Source organism: Bubalus bubalis, chromosome 9, assembly GCF_019923935.1.
Source record: "Bubalus bubalis isolate 160015118507 breed Murrah chromosome 9, NDDB_SH_1, whole genome shotgun sequence".
Taxonomy (NCBI): domain Eukaryota; kingdom Metazoa; phylum Chordata; class Mammalia; order Artiodactyla; family Bovidae; genus Bubalus; species Bubalus bubalis.
In genome coordinates, this window is record NC_059165.1 from 28723310 (window position 1) to 28738287 (window position 14978).

Consider the following 14978-nt stretch of genomic DNA (forward strand, 5'->3'; position numbering starts at 1 on the left):
GGCCTGGGAAGATCCCCTGGAGAAGGGAAAGGCTACCCACTCCAATACTCTGGCCTAGAGAATTCCATGGACTCTATAGTCCATGGGGTCTCAAAAAGTCCCACACCACTGAGCGACTTTCACTTTCACATTCCATGGAGTATGTATCTAAAGGGCACAGCTTGAGGGCAGGGAGGAGAGTTAGAAGCTGTTACAGTGGTCTATGAAAGGTCATGAGAAGCTAAACCCAGGCAATGAAAGGGAGCAGAAAGAATTGTTTTAGTTGCTGAGTCGTGTCTGACTCTCTTGTGACCCTATTAGACTGCAGCCCACCAGGCTCCTCTGTCTGTGGGACTTTCCAGGCAAGATTACTGGAGTGGATCACCAGTCCCTGCTCCAGGGGATCTTCCCGACCTAGGGATGGAACCTGCGTCTCCATATCTCCTGCACTGCAGGTGGATTCTCTACCACTGAGCCACCATGGGGGAAGCCCCGCAGAAAGAATACGGATCTTCAATTATGGAGAGAGGCCAAGATGAACTTAAAAGATCTGAAATTCATTTGTTTAAAAGAGACAAATGAAACCATGAGAGTAAATATTGCAAGCTGGAATGCATATGGCAGATTCTTAATATGGCTTCTGGTGGATCATGAAATTTTACACTAAATTTTGTATGTATACTCCTACCTATATTTTGAAAAGGAAAGATTCTAAAATTTTCAACAGATTGCTTGAGGAGTCTTAACCAAAAAGTTAGGAACCTCTGTGCATAGTGAAAAGAGCAGTGGGTTGAGAAAGAAACCTTCAGAGCAGCAGCACTTAAGGGACCTATAGAGGTAGAAGAATAAACACAAGAGCTAGAGAATAAGGAAGGAGGTATTAGGAGATCCCAGGAAGAGCAATGCCACAGAGCCAGGGAATAAAGGTTTCAAGGGAGTAGACAATAACCAACAAAGAACCAACACTGTCGAAAGAAAAGAGAGACCCATTAAGAAAAGGGCTGAAAACATGTATGGAACTTGAAAATGAAGCAGTCATTGATGCCTTAGTGAGCAGTTTCAGTAATAGTAGAGAAAGCAGGCTGTGATGGGCTGAGGAGAAAACTACATGTGCAGAAATAAGCAAAAAATTTGTAGACTACTTTTCAAAAACTTTGATTGGAAAGTAGATACAAATGGTAACCAAAGCAGTACATAGGCTTAAGGGAGGATATTGTTTTTCCTAAGAAAGGAGATAAAAATATATGTTTAAGCTGAACAAAGGGTGTTGGAGAGAGGGAAAAGTTGAAAATACCAAATAGAGAAAGTGAGTGATGAAACAATATCCTAAAGGGGCTGGGAGGAGATAATAGTCATCAGTACCGGAGGATGGATATGAGTAACAAGACACCCCTTGCAATTGGAGGAAAGGCATTTGAGGATGAATATTAAGGAAGACAAAGTCTGATGATCACAAGATTTTCAGATACAGGGGCAGAGGGCAGTGAGGTGTTTGAGGAAGCAAGTATAGATTAGGAATTGCTAGTGAAGAAGATGAGAGGACAGCATTTAAAGATGAGCAGACACGAGGGAAGGCCCAGAACAGGCTGGGAGCCTGAATTTGTAGTACAGCATTCTATGAGGTATTGTGGTTGCCTTCAGCAGTGCTCAGCTCAGTTCCCCTTGTCAGAACCAGCAGAGAGGGCTGCACTGACTACACATGAAGCTGAGTTTTGCGGCTGAGTCAGTGACAGGAGAAGGGTGAAAGAAGGAAAAGAATATGCTACTGAGAACAACAGCTCCAAGGTCCAGATTATGTAAAAAAAGAAATGATGCTGAGAAGGGGCTGGGAAAATATGGCAGTATCAAGAATTATTACATATGAAAGATGGTGAAGAACAACTGCAGTGAAAGGAGGGAAATCAAAGAATGGGAAGACTATGAGACTTAGGACTTGAGAAGGTCTCGGCTGCGGCCATGGAAGTTAAATATATAAAGTAGCTTGGAAATGAAGGTCACCGGAGCTCAGGAAGTTTAAAAAACTATAAGACATAATGTTTGCTGTCTTCCACACAGACACTTAAGTTACTTAGGATTATTATGAGAGCTATCAGGAACAGAGAGCTCTTTTAAAAATATAGAAGTTCAACTAAGAGATTTAGAAATGACAACAGGCAAATGGTAGAAGACAGTAGAGCACAGAGGTGGTAAGTGTGGAATACAATGCCAAGACCATCAAGAATAATCACTAATAAACCAATACCTTTTTTACGATAGCGAGAGCACAGCCTTGGATTCCTTCTCAAGATGGCGCTCAAGGCACCCACTACCAGTGATTACGGACAGCATGTGAGAAAAAAAGACTACGCTGTCGCATCTGGTAGAGCTGAATTTCATGAGCCTCAAAGTAGCAGGACTATTTCCACGATGCTGAAGAAGTAACCCTAAAATTGGCTCTGCAGAAGTGGGGGTTACCAGCAATCTCAATATCCTGAGCCTTGCAGGGTGGAAGAAAAAACAGCCTCCATTCAAAGAGGGTTTTCAGTTTTTTTGTTATTGTTTATAAGTCAAGTTTCCTTGAAAACGACTTGGTGGAAGCACTAACCTGCGCAGATGTTAACATCACATAAGATGCGTGTAGAAACACTATATCCGCATGCCACTCCCACCCTGGAGAGTCACAACTGCACACTGTATGAGGAAACTAATAACTCAGGGTTTCCCAACTCTTTTGACCACAAAATTCCTTTTCTTGGTAACATTTTTTAATACCTTACTCCACGGAATGTAATAAAGGAAATAATGGATGAAGGGTTTAGGTTTTTTGTTTCTTGGTTGGTTTGTTTTTTAACTGTGGATGTGTGCTCCTGAGGTCACAATGGAAAATCTGAGAGGAACAGGGGAACAGTAGGAGAACAGGTTTGGGAAGAGAAAGCACAGAGTACAGGAATAAAGTACAGTAGAGTCAATAAGCTGCAGGGGCTTCAATGAAGGCAGTCAAATGTTTCAAGGATATAAGTGAGATCTCCAGTTTACATGCAAAATTCTGGTTAACAAGCTGTTTCAGTGCACATACAAATTGAGAAAGTGACATCTAAGAAATCTGTAAAAGGAAGAACAGAAGCTAACTTAGCAAAAGGAGGAGGTAAAGGAAACAGAATGTGCAAAACCCCAAGAAATTCTGGTAATTGAAAAACTCTTGTGTAACTGAATTAGAGGTAGAGGAAGGGTACTGAGAAAACTACAGCTGATGAAGAGGGCCTTGTAGCCTGAGGGCTCAAAAGGTTTTGAAAGTGGGAGTAAACTGATCAGATAAGCATTTTGGCTTCCAAAGGCGAATACAGATCTAATCTGACTCGACAGAGATCAGTGATTCAAGACTTCCCTGGTGGCTCAGACGGTAAAGCGTCTGCCTACAATGCAGGAGACCAGGGTTCGATCCCTGGGTCAGAAAGATCCCCTGGAGAAGGAAATAGCAACCGACTCCAGTATTCTTGCCTGGAAAATCCCATGGACCGAGGAGCCTGGTAGGCTATAGTCCATGGGGTCACAAAGAGTTGGAAAGGACTAAGGGACTTCACTTTCACTTTCAAAATGATTCAGGAGAGACACAATAGTATTAAACAAAGACTGGCAGTAGGGTAGAAGAGGGACAGATTCAAAAGGTATTTTGATAGTGTAATATACTCATTACAACACTTGGCTGGTCTTGGTATGTAAGCAATTGGTGGGAGAAAAGGTTCAAGAAACAGTCTTAGCTCTTTGCCTTAAGTGGTAGTCTCTGCCTAGGTAGCACAGTGGTAAAGAATCTGCCTGCCAATGCAGGAGAGGCAGGTTCAATTCCTGGGTCAGGAAGACCCCCTGGAGGACGAAATAGCAACCCACTCCAGTATTCTTGCCTGAAAAACTCCATGGACAGAGAAGCCTGGTGGGCTACAGTCTGTGAAGTTGCATAGAGTCAGACATAACTGAGCAACTGAGCACACACATACCTGATGGGCTGAAACAGATCCCTGGAGGAAAAGCAGGTTTGGGAAGTGAGATGGTAGCACCCTTGAGTTTGATTTTAAAATATCTGTGCAGTACCCAAGCAAAGACATCCAGCAGGCATTTTGAGTCTGGAACTCAGGAGGAAAGAGAAATCTGAGCTAGGAATATTAATTCTCAATCAACATTTCATAGATAACAGAACACATGTGATCACTTAGGGAGAGGATACTGAATGAGAATAGGAAGACTAAAACAAAGCAGTTACAGAAATAATTTTTCCAACTGTATGATGACCTTGACATATACTGCTGTTGCTGCTGCTAAGTTGCTTCAGTCATGTCTGACTCTGTGCGACCCCATAGACGGCAGCCCACCAGGCTCCCCCGTTCCCGGGATTCTCCAGGCAAGAATACTGGAGTGGGTTGCCATTTCCCTCTCCAATGCATGAAAAGGAAAAGTGAAAGTGAAGTCACTCAGTCGTGTCCGACTCTTAGAGACCCCAGGGACTGCAGCCTACCAGGCTCCTCCGTCCATGGGATTTTCCAGGCAAGAGTACTGGAGCGGGGTGCCATTGCCTTCTCCTAAGAGATACTAAATCAAAGAAAAATTGAACTTAATTCATAAAGAATACTAAAACATTTTGGAACATTTTATAAATTCCAAACAAACCCTTACTTAATAACAAAATTGAACCAAGTAAAAACACTCCATTCCCTAAGCCCTCCAGTTACTTGAGGTTTACTAAACTATTCAAAATGTTAGTCAAAACATAAAATTTCACTCAGTAGCCATAGTTTATCTAATTAACAGCACTGTGCCACTAGCAAGATGACTGAACATCAAAGCACTAATTAATTTTTGGTTGAATACTTTTAAAAATTATCTAAGGACTAGGCTTTGCTCAAGGAAGTTACATATAATAAAAAAAACACTTATGGCTTGATTATAAAATTAGGAACTATATTATATTAAAATGATATCCATCTCAATTCAAATCATCATAATATGGTATAATGAAATATCACTGAGTAATTATTACCTCTTTGCTCAAGTAAGAATATTTCAACTCATTAAAAACGCAAATAAAATACAATCAACATTTTTATATGTACTTTTCAAATTGCAACACACTGGTCCTTTACCAGGTTCACAGTCTAGTAGGGACAAAAATTAGAATCGTAGAACTATAAGAAGGTTGGAATTATGGTCAAAAATAGAAACAACCACAACTGCAACTTATTAAGCAATAATGGCAAGAATAATCCTTATTTTGCACATGAAAAACCTGAGACATGTGAATTGCTTATGTTTCCAGACTTAAGCTATCTTCAGACCAGAGGTAAAAACAGAATACAGATGAACTATCAGTAAAAGACAAATTCCAATTCTCATCTATCCTAAACAATGAAACTCTCATCTCTTACTACAAAGAAAAGTTAGAAATATGTCAAAACTCTTCTGTGTCAAAGTGTAAGTTGTTAGTACATCTATTTTGCTTGAGTTTCACTCTTGCTGAACAGCTGTTTGTTTTGAACTCAAACAATCAAAACCTTATTTTAAGTGCTCAAATAGAGGCTAAAGTTTGGAAAGGTAGAATAATTTTTTTTCCTCACCAAGTGAAAGCAGTCTTTCTAAACTATGTGTTAGCCCTAAACTAGACAGTGTGAAGAAGCTTATTCTGCTGCTATTTAGTTCAGTTCAGTTCAGTCGCTCAGTTGTGTCCAACTCTTTGCAACCCCATGTACTGCATGCAGCACACCAGGCCTCCCTGTCCATCCTCAACTCCCAGAGCTTACTCAAACTCATGTCCATCGAGTCGGTGATGCCATCCAACCATCTCATCCTCTGTCGGCCCCTTCTCCTCCTGCCTTCAATCTTTCCCAGCGTCAGGGTCTTTTCCGATGAGTCATCCAAAGAGCTGATATTAAATATTATCTTTTCAGAAAAGTAACCCCAATGAATTCTAACACTGTGTATATAATCATTGTTCAAATAATTCTTTTTAATTTTAAAAACAATTCTTTTCACTTCTCTCCACATGGGGCTCTCCACATATTTTAATGAGATTTTTTAATCTAATGTGTGGGTAACTGATTCTCTGTTTTAGGGATTTTTGGTTTTGTTTTTTGAGTCAGAGATATTTCTTTTAATGAATCTATAAATCAGTGTATATCAGAGTCATAATAAGACTAAAACATTTTAAGAAATATAAATTTCCCCAGAACTTCAGATCATTTACAAAAATAAGATTATCACAGAACATACTATGAATACTTTGAAACATTAAAGATCATTTGTAACTAATAAAAGTAGGCAACTTCCTCTGTCCTTGTCCCTCCCTGCAGCAATTCTACATTTTAACTGGAGATGTAGGCTCTTTCCTTAAAAATGCATTCAATTAGGAAACTGAACTCAACCTATTATCTTTATATGAATTTGGCTGGAATTAATTTAAATTAGTTAATCATTTACCTAGCAGGGTCCTTGGGTAGTAGCCCTCAAATTTTTGAGAGTAAAGAAGCACCCAGGGTATAAATTTAAAAGTAGAATCCTAGGCCCAGACAAGAAACATCACCCAATTCTGAAGGCCCCAAAACAAGCATTTGTAATCAGCACTAGGGATACTTTTAAGGGTTCATGCTAGAACACCAGATTGTTTTAATAGGGATATTAATGGCCCTGGATTTCAAGGCATGTGGCAACCTGGGCGAGGCACAGCAGGCATGAGCCCAGTAATCCAATAAATAGCACTGTGTTGTACACTTAGTCGCTCAGTTGTGTCCGACTCTTTGTGACCCCATGGACTGCAGCCTGCCAGGCTCCTCTGTCTATGGGCATTCTCCAGGCAAGAATACTGGAATGGGTTGCCATGCCCTCCTCCAGGGGATCTTCCCAATCCAGGGATTGAACCCAGGTCTCCTGCACTGCAGGTGGATTCTTTACCATCTGAGCCACCAGGGAGGCCCAATAAAAAGCACAGGAAGCAGAAAAAGAGAAGAAGTTAGTTCAGGCTGCTTGACAGCAGTTGACCTACAAACTCAGCACTCCCTCTTTTCCTTCCCACTGAAACACACATCCCAAATCAAAGTTTAAATGGGATAATGCACTGTACCTAAACTGGGATTGAGGGACTTGGGATAGCTTTATTGGTAGCTGATGCTTGCTATGGCCTCTGCATGAAGAGGTCCAGTTAGGAAGAGGGTAAGAAGGCATCTAGTGTTAGTTGCTCAGTCGCGTCCGACTCTTTGCAACCCCACGGACTGTAGCCCACCAGTCTCCTCTGTCCAGGGGATTCTCCAGGCAAGAATACTGGAATGGATTGCCATTCCCTTCTCCAGAGGATCTTCCCAACCTATGGATCAAACCCTGGTCTCCTGCATTGCAGGCAAACTCTTTACCATTTGAGCTACAGGGAAGACCTCAAGAAGGCATCTAGCTCTCCTCAATTCTATATTTCCTTCAGAAAAAAAAAAGAGCCTGCAGTGCCCCCACAGTGTGGAGCTGAGGACAGAATTCATGCGACTGCTTTCTTTCCTCAAATCTCCCTCATATTCCAAGCACCTAGGGAGCATTTCCTTCAGAGAAATTTTATGCAGTGGTATGAGGGAGCTGGATTGTATCAGAGAATCAGCTGTTAAGTTTTCAGGAGTTCGGGGAGCTAGTTGATATCAAGTTGGCAACTTGAAATTAACCACAACAGGAATATTTACACCACAGAAACTGACAAATGCCACAACTGGCTTCCAATACCCATTGGTAATTCTCTTTCAAGATCATTATCTCTCAATGATACAATGTTCATGGCCAGAAATGGAAGGTGAAGCCTGTAGAGAACTGCATACAGTTATGCAAAGTCAGCAACAGGTGGTTATGGGAACAGAACAAATCCTCAGAAAAACAGTATCACACCACTTACTCTTTCCCCTCCCAAACATTCAAAAGCGATACATCATTTCAAATTACACCAAAATATTCCCCTCATTAAAGACACAGGCCTGAAAGATTAAATAATAGGAAAGGCCTCTCCTAAGTACAGAAAGATCGATCCTTCGTAAATTGGGTTGTATCTATAAACATGCTCTCCAACCTAATACTGAGAAGAGTCCTCCAGCATCTAAGTGTAATGAAGGGGATGCAAGAAGCTTACTCAGTCTGACAAGAATGAGCAACACCATCCCTACAGAAGTCCCTCTTTTGTAAAAACTATGAAAACCAAAAACCTTACTAACAGCACAGGGCCAAGCTGAAGCTTGCACACCATAAGAAAAAGGAGCACTGCCATACAGAAGAAAACTTGTTCCTATCATGGGCTTACATTAGGAAACAAGGGAAAACTCAGAAATTATCCCTTTACTTTCCCAACTGAAAAAGTGAGTGACTGAGTGAAATTGTTCAGTTGCGTCCGACACTGCAACCCATGGAATATAGCCTACCAGGCTTCTCCATCCATGAGATTCTCCAGGCAAGAGTACCGGACTGGGTTGCCAGTTCCTTCTCCAATTGAAAAAGGAAAAGGGCAAATAAAAAAAAGTCTTTGAAAAGTAAGAAATGAGAGGGAAAACAACGGCTAAGATTAAAAAGGAAACTGAAGAAGAAAAAACTGGAAGGGAATTCAAACATATAATAGGAGACAAAAAAAAGAAGTACAGAAGCTGGGGGAAAAAAAATCTCATTAACATTTTAACATATACACATGAGATGATCTCTAAACACAGAAAAAAAAAGGACCAAGAAGAAAACAATGCATATTGATTGCTAGGAAGGACAAAGAACATAGATCCAACCTACAAATACCTGGCATTTCTGAACTGAAATCATAAGCAAACATACAACTGAAAATTTTTCCCTGAGCTGAGTAAAAGAAAGATTAAAAAGATTTACTCCCATAAATTGAGTGGATTCACTATGTTTGAGAAAAATGCTAGAAAGAAACCTATGCCTAGAGGTAGTCTATGGAAGTTATTTAAAGAACAAAAAGGAAAACAAAAATGCAGACAGAAAAAAAAAAAAAAAAAACAGTTTGCCTCCAAAGGAACAAAAATCAGTGTAGCGACAGCCATTTCTTCCACCAGAGATGACAGAGCAATGTTTAAACAGCTGAGGACTTGTGACTTATAATTTCATATCTTATAGAAGAAGGAAATGGCAATCCACTCCAGTACTCTTGCCTGGAAAATTCCATGGATGGGGGAGCTTGGTAGGCTGCGGTCCATGGGGTCACAAAGAGTTGGACACGACTGAGTGACTTCACTTTCTTTCTATAGTTCTTTTTAGAGAAGGAAATGGCAACCCACTCCAGTGTTCTTGCCTGGAGAATCCGATTGACAGAGGAGCCTAGTAGGGCTACAGTCTATGGGGTTGCAAAGAGTCAGACACGACTAAGCAACTAACACACACACACACACACACACACACACACACACATAACCTTATAACAGAGTTAAGCATGCTGTATATTCTAAGTGAAAATACTAAAAAAATTCAAACTTTGAAATGAATTTATTTTACATATCTACCTCTTAATAGCACCTTTCTTCAACTAAACTCTCAGGCCTATTCATAAATTGGATCTTTTCCCATTCAAACATTTGATGACATCTAACCTTTCTGATACTGGTGTCATTACTTTTATAAGATTATCATGTTTTTACATAAAACAAGACTTCTCTGCATACATGTGAGAGAAATTATTCCTCCAATGATGATTTGAACTGATCCACCAGCTCAAATTCTTTTGCTGCCTTTGAACAGTGGGACTTGTAGCACTAACTCGTCAGCACATATGCTAATTAGACCAGAACCAGGAACTAAAAGCTTATGAACGTGGCCAAAGATATTCAAGAAATAAGATGGTACAAAAAGATCAACACTGTTTCAGAGGTTCCAGATTCAGCACTGGTCTAGAGTCTGAATTCACAACAGAGCAATGTGTTTTTAAAATATATTACCAAGTGTCATTACTTTTTAAAAAAAAAATAAAAAGCAGTTGGACATTTTCTTCTTGCAAAGTCTTAATTAAAGACTAGATTAACATGCCTTCTTATTTCTACAAGATTTTCATTCATTCACTCAGCACCTACAATATCCTAGCACTTGCTATGTGTGTAGGTCCTCAGAGGAAGAAGTATCAAAATTTTTCTGGGAAAATCAGAGAAGACTCCAGAAAAAGGGAATCTGGAAAACTTGGAACTGAATTTTGAAACTTGAATAAGAGCCTACCAGGTGGAAACAAAAGTATGTCAAAAGATGGAATAGCTCCAGCAAGACAGGACCTGAAAAGAATGAGCTAAATTTAAAAAAAAAAAAAAAAAAAAAAAAAAAGGCAGTAGATGAAGCATAGGTTGCGTAAAGTAAGAAAATAAGGTCCAATGGCCCCCAACATCAGGAAGAACCACTCTTGAAGGGGTTGTTTGGAAATGAGTAGGATCATACTGGATTGTAAACAAAGAGGTGGGGTGGGGCATGCAGAGATGCAGTCTGCTATTGCCATTTAGTGCTCAAAGACCAAGTATAATAAGCATTCTGCAATGTACAGAACAGTTTCATAAAAATGGTGGTTGAGCCAATAAAGGTCCATCTAGTCAAAGCTATGGTTTTTTTCAGTAGTCATGTATGGATGTGAGTTGGACCATAAAGCTGAGCACCGAAGAATTGATGCTTTTGAACTGTGGTGTTGGAGAAGACTCTTGAGAGTCCCTTGGACTGCAAAAGAGATCAAACCAGTCCATCCTAAAGGAAATCAGTCCTGAATATTCATTGGAAGAACTGAAGCTGAAGCTGAAACTCCAATACTTTGGCCACCTGATGTGAAAAACAGACTCATTGGAAGAGACCCTGATGCTGGGAAAGACCGAAGACAGGAGAAGGGGATGACAGAGGATGAGATGGTTGGATGGAATCACTGACTCAATGGACGTGAGTTTGAGTAAGCTCCGGGAGTTGGTGATGGACAGAGGAGCATGGCGTGCTGCAGTTCATGGAGTCGCAAAGAATCAGACATGACTGAGTGACTGAACTGAACTGAGCCCTCTTTGAGAAAAAATGAGAAGCAGGTTAGGTTTAACAAAGTCTGATGAACTTAACCCTAGGGCTTCTTTGTATGTTTTTGAATGCGTATCTGTTATCACAATATACATTTCACTCACTAAATACATCCAAGGAAGCTGTGTTTTTCCTCAGCAAGTGATATATTTCTTTCTTTTCAATGACCATCATGAAGCTCAGAACTTAGTCTATATCCCACCACTATATATTTGAGTATAATACACTCCATCTGGAGGAAGAAATGGCAACCCCTGCTGGTATTCTTGCCAGGAGAATTCTATGGACAGAGGAGCCTAGAGTGGTACAGTCCATGGACACAAAAATTCAGATACAACTGAGCACGCACATACCCAATATACCCCAACCTCATCTTTGTATTCACGTGTCATTTTTTTACAACTCTCATTTATATTTGTTTTGTATGTTCTTATATTATGTACAATTTGTTGTTGTTATTTAGTCACTCAGTTGTGTCTAACTCTTTGCAATCTCACGGACTGTAGCCCACCAGGCTCCTCTGTCCATGGAATTTCCCACGCAAGCATACTAGAGTGGGCTGCCATTTCCTTCATGGGATCTTCCTGACCCAAGAATCACATTCAAGTCTCCTCCACTGTAGGCGGATTCTTTACCATTGAGCCACCCTATGAATTAAAAGCCATATTAGCTTGTTACATCCTCATAGCAACCCTATGAGGTAGTTACTATGATTTTCTCCATTTTACAGATGAAGAAATTGGGATAGAGCGGTTAAGTAATTTGTCCAAGGTACCAGTTGTTAAATGTGGCAATTTGACCTAAGGCAGTCAGTGTGGAATCAGAGCTTCTGCTCTAGAGTAATTACATTTCAGGTAATCCTTGAATTACAAAAGGATACTGAAAGGCAGAGCTATTACAAAAAATGAAGATGATGAGGGGTTGGGGGGCAGGCAGTGAATCTAGGAAAAGGCTGAAATGAGGCAAAGTAGACAGGTAAATAGCCCAAATAGAGAATGTAGATTAAGGAATACTGGAATACTGGGGTGTTTGTATGTGTATGTGGAGGGCGGGTGGTGCAGTTTCTAAATCTTCTTAAAACTCTATAGAGAGAGTCTATTTGAAACAGTAAACAAAAGGAAACTATAAATTCTTGAACTCAAAAGAGATGATTACAGTTTTTTTCCAAAAGCTATTATACAACAGTGATATAAACTAACCCTAACTTTGAAGCTAAATTCATATTAGTAACTATTCTTTCTGGGTCCTGTAAACCTACACAATCAAGCACTTTAAGGCCCGGGGTGCCAGTTACATTAGAGGACCCTTGGGTTCCACATATTTTTCAGCAGCCTCTCCCTAATTTGGATGTTTTTAGGTATGATTTATTCTCCATCCCCTACTTTCCAATTGTTTTATACCCAGAAATATGACCCCTGAAGACACTTGTTAATCACCAAACAATCTCTAGGGCATTTTGTTGTTATTAGGGTTCCCTGAGTGTTCTTGCCTGGAGAATCCCAGGGACAGGGGAGCCTGGTGGGCTGCCGTCTATGGGGTCGCACAGAGTCGGACACGACTGAAGTGACTTAGCATAAGCAGCAGCCGCAGATAATGTTTATGTCTCAGACACTCCCTCTAGGGTCCCTAAAACATGTCTAAAGCTGACTCATTTGAAAAGACCCTGATGCTGGGAAAGATTGAGGGCAGGAGGAGAAGGGGACGACAGAGGATGAGATGATTCGATGGCCTCACCGACTCAATGGAGGTGGGTTTGTATGGACTCTGGGAGTTGGTGATGGACAGGGAGGCCTGGCTACTGCGGTTCATGGGGTTGCAAAGAGTCGGACATGACTGAGCAACTGAACTGAACTGAACACATCTCTAGGCTTCAAAGATGTCAATAATTAAATCAAGCCCAGTCTTAAAGAAATCACTTATATAAACTTTAACCTACTTGTTTTTCATAAGGGGTTGCTTATCATTCTCAGAAACTTAAAAGCTCATTTTGTAAATGTCCTCTCTTGTCCATATTTGACCCTTCAGAAGCGAGAAGGAGAGGTGGAGTACTACTCAGGGCCTATGCTTTCCAATTCTTTAAAGTATAAAGTATGTTTTTACTACCAAAGAGTGAGGCCGTTGTCAAAGTGTAATTTTTGCAACGTTATAAACACGATTCATACAAAGTGAGCCTGTGGCAAAGATTTACTGAATTCATAATGAAGTAACAAGCTGAATGGTAAAAATTATTTTTACAAATCTTGGAAATAGGGCAATAAAACTATAACCTTCAGCGTAATTTTTTTTCTCCCAGTCAGAAGTAATTTGCATCTCCATTAGACAAAAAAAAAAAAAGTAACTGCAAAGCCTGGGCCCTAAACAATACTATGTCAAGCAAAAGTATAGTTCCCTAGATAACTGAGTCTCTAACAGGTGGGCCTATTAGACAAGGCTCTACTTTGAAAAGACAGTGTAGCAATCCTTCTGCCTTTTGGAGGATGTTTATCATAAAAGTTTGGCTCTATAAATCAGGTAACTAACATTCCTTTATCCCGCCCATCCCCCAGTCATCATTTTAGAGTAGACAGGTTACTTGGAAGAAAAATTTCTATTACTTAAAGAATAATAATTCCTTCAGGTTAAATAATACTTGACTAATGGAATCCCAGTACATTAATATCCTTTGTTTCAAGATTAGGAGGCAAAGACATTCTAAATGGGGACTGGCTTTAAACCCGGGGTAGGAACTACCTAAGTAGAGGGTAAGGTCACGATAGTGGCCCAGGAGTGGGGTCCAGATCCGGGGGCAGCTCGTCCCCACGCCGCGGCTCCAGCGCGACCCGGCCTACATTTCACTGGCGGGAGCCCCGCGTCCCCGCCCTTTTGTTCAGGGCTGGGCAGTTTCCCGCCCACGCTCGCCCTCCCTGCCCCCCTATCTCAGGAGTTGTGTGACGCCCGGGCGAGCAAGAGAGCGGTGAAGAGACTCTGCCGGCAAAAGCTGTGGGAATACTCACCCCGCTCCGCTCGGCCCCAGACCCGGCCGCCCAGCCCAGAGGGGGCGGGGCGACGGAGTTGGGGGAGGGGAGCTGGGGTGAGGGCCCCACCGCCCAGACAGCGATCGCGAGGACCACAGCATTGGGCCCCCGGGGGCAAAAGGGGCTGCGGCAGAGGAGCAGAACCAACCTGCAGGGACGCCCACCACTGAAAGAGCCCTAGCCCCCACCTCAGCTGCCGTCGCCTGAGGCGACTCAGAGGGAGCATGCGCACTGCATCTCCCGCACACCCCGGGACAGGGCTCGCGCCGACGGCTGACGTCGTGGGCCGCGTGCGTCTGGACCGGGCCGGGGGGCGTGACCTCCCTGGGGTTTCTAACGGCCGCTGCCGAGGCTCCGCCCCGCACCTCTCTGGCCTCGAGTACCCCAAGGAGGTGGGTTATCTCAGCGCGGCACAAAGGCGCATTGAGAAAGGGGAGGGGTTGTCAGCGACTTCGAGAATCTCTGCGTACTCTCCTCCTACAAACAACCAAATATCTAGAAAATAAAAGGATGCCCAATGGAGAAAGGTAGGGCAAGAACGGAGCTGAACCATTCAGTGCGCCTAGAGTGTTCTCAGAGGTTGGAGAACCGTGCAGGCTCTCAAAACACACTGCCAAACTACTGTGAACGCAATTAAGCACTAGCACGACCACCTTTAAAACTTACGGACCGATACAGAAGTTAGGGACTGGAGAAATGACCATAGTACCGTCTGGCACAAAGCTCAAGGGGAAAAAAAACTAGCTGCAGGATTAAATTGGGGCGCGGGGTGGTGGAATAAAAAAAAGACTAGAGAAAATGCAGGGAATAACAGAGGTGATCCAACTGAAATACTGAAAATGCAACGGCAGACATCTGAGGGAAAACTAGCATCTGCTCCTTTTAACACGACAGAATTAAATTTGTGTCAAAAGAAATGAGTAAACACAGGCAAAGAAGTGAAAGGAAAACCTGCCTGCAAACAGACAGAGCATG

The 14978-nt window shown here is 41.8% G+C and overlaps 1 protein-coding gene across 3 annotated transcripts in view; it reads right to left on the bottom strand.

Annotated features, from left to right (window-relative positions):
• The window catches only part of ATG10 (autophagy related 10), a 259931-nt gene extending 245644 nt beyond the window's left edge, over positions 1-14287 (bottom strand). The window contains exon 1 of one of the 3 annotated variants that reach the window (XM_025292258.3): positions 14152-14287. In XM_025292258.3, coding sequence (XP_025148043.3) covers positions 14152-14229 — 78 coding nt within the window. In that variant the 5' untranslated portion in view covers positions 14230-14287. Of the gene's footprint in view, positions 1-5744; positions 5775-13982; positions 14048-14151 lie in introns of those variants that run through there. The other 2 variants (XM_006059351.4, XM_006059352.4) reach the window with 2 other exon arrangements.
• Positions 14288-14978: the final 691 nt, after the last annotated feature.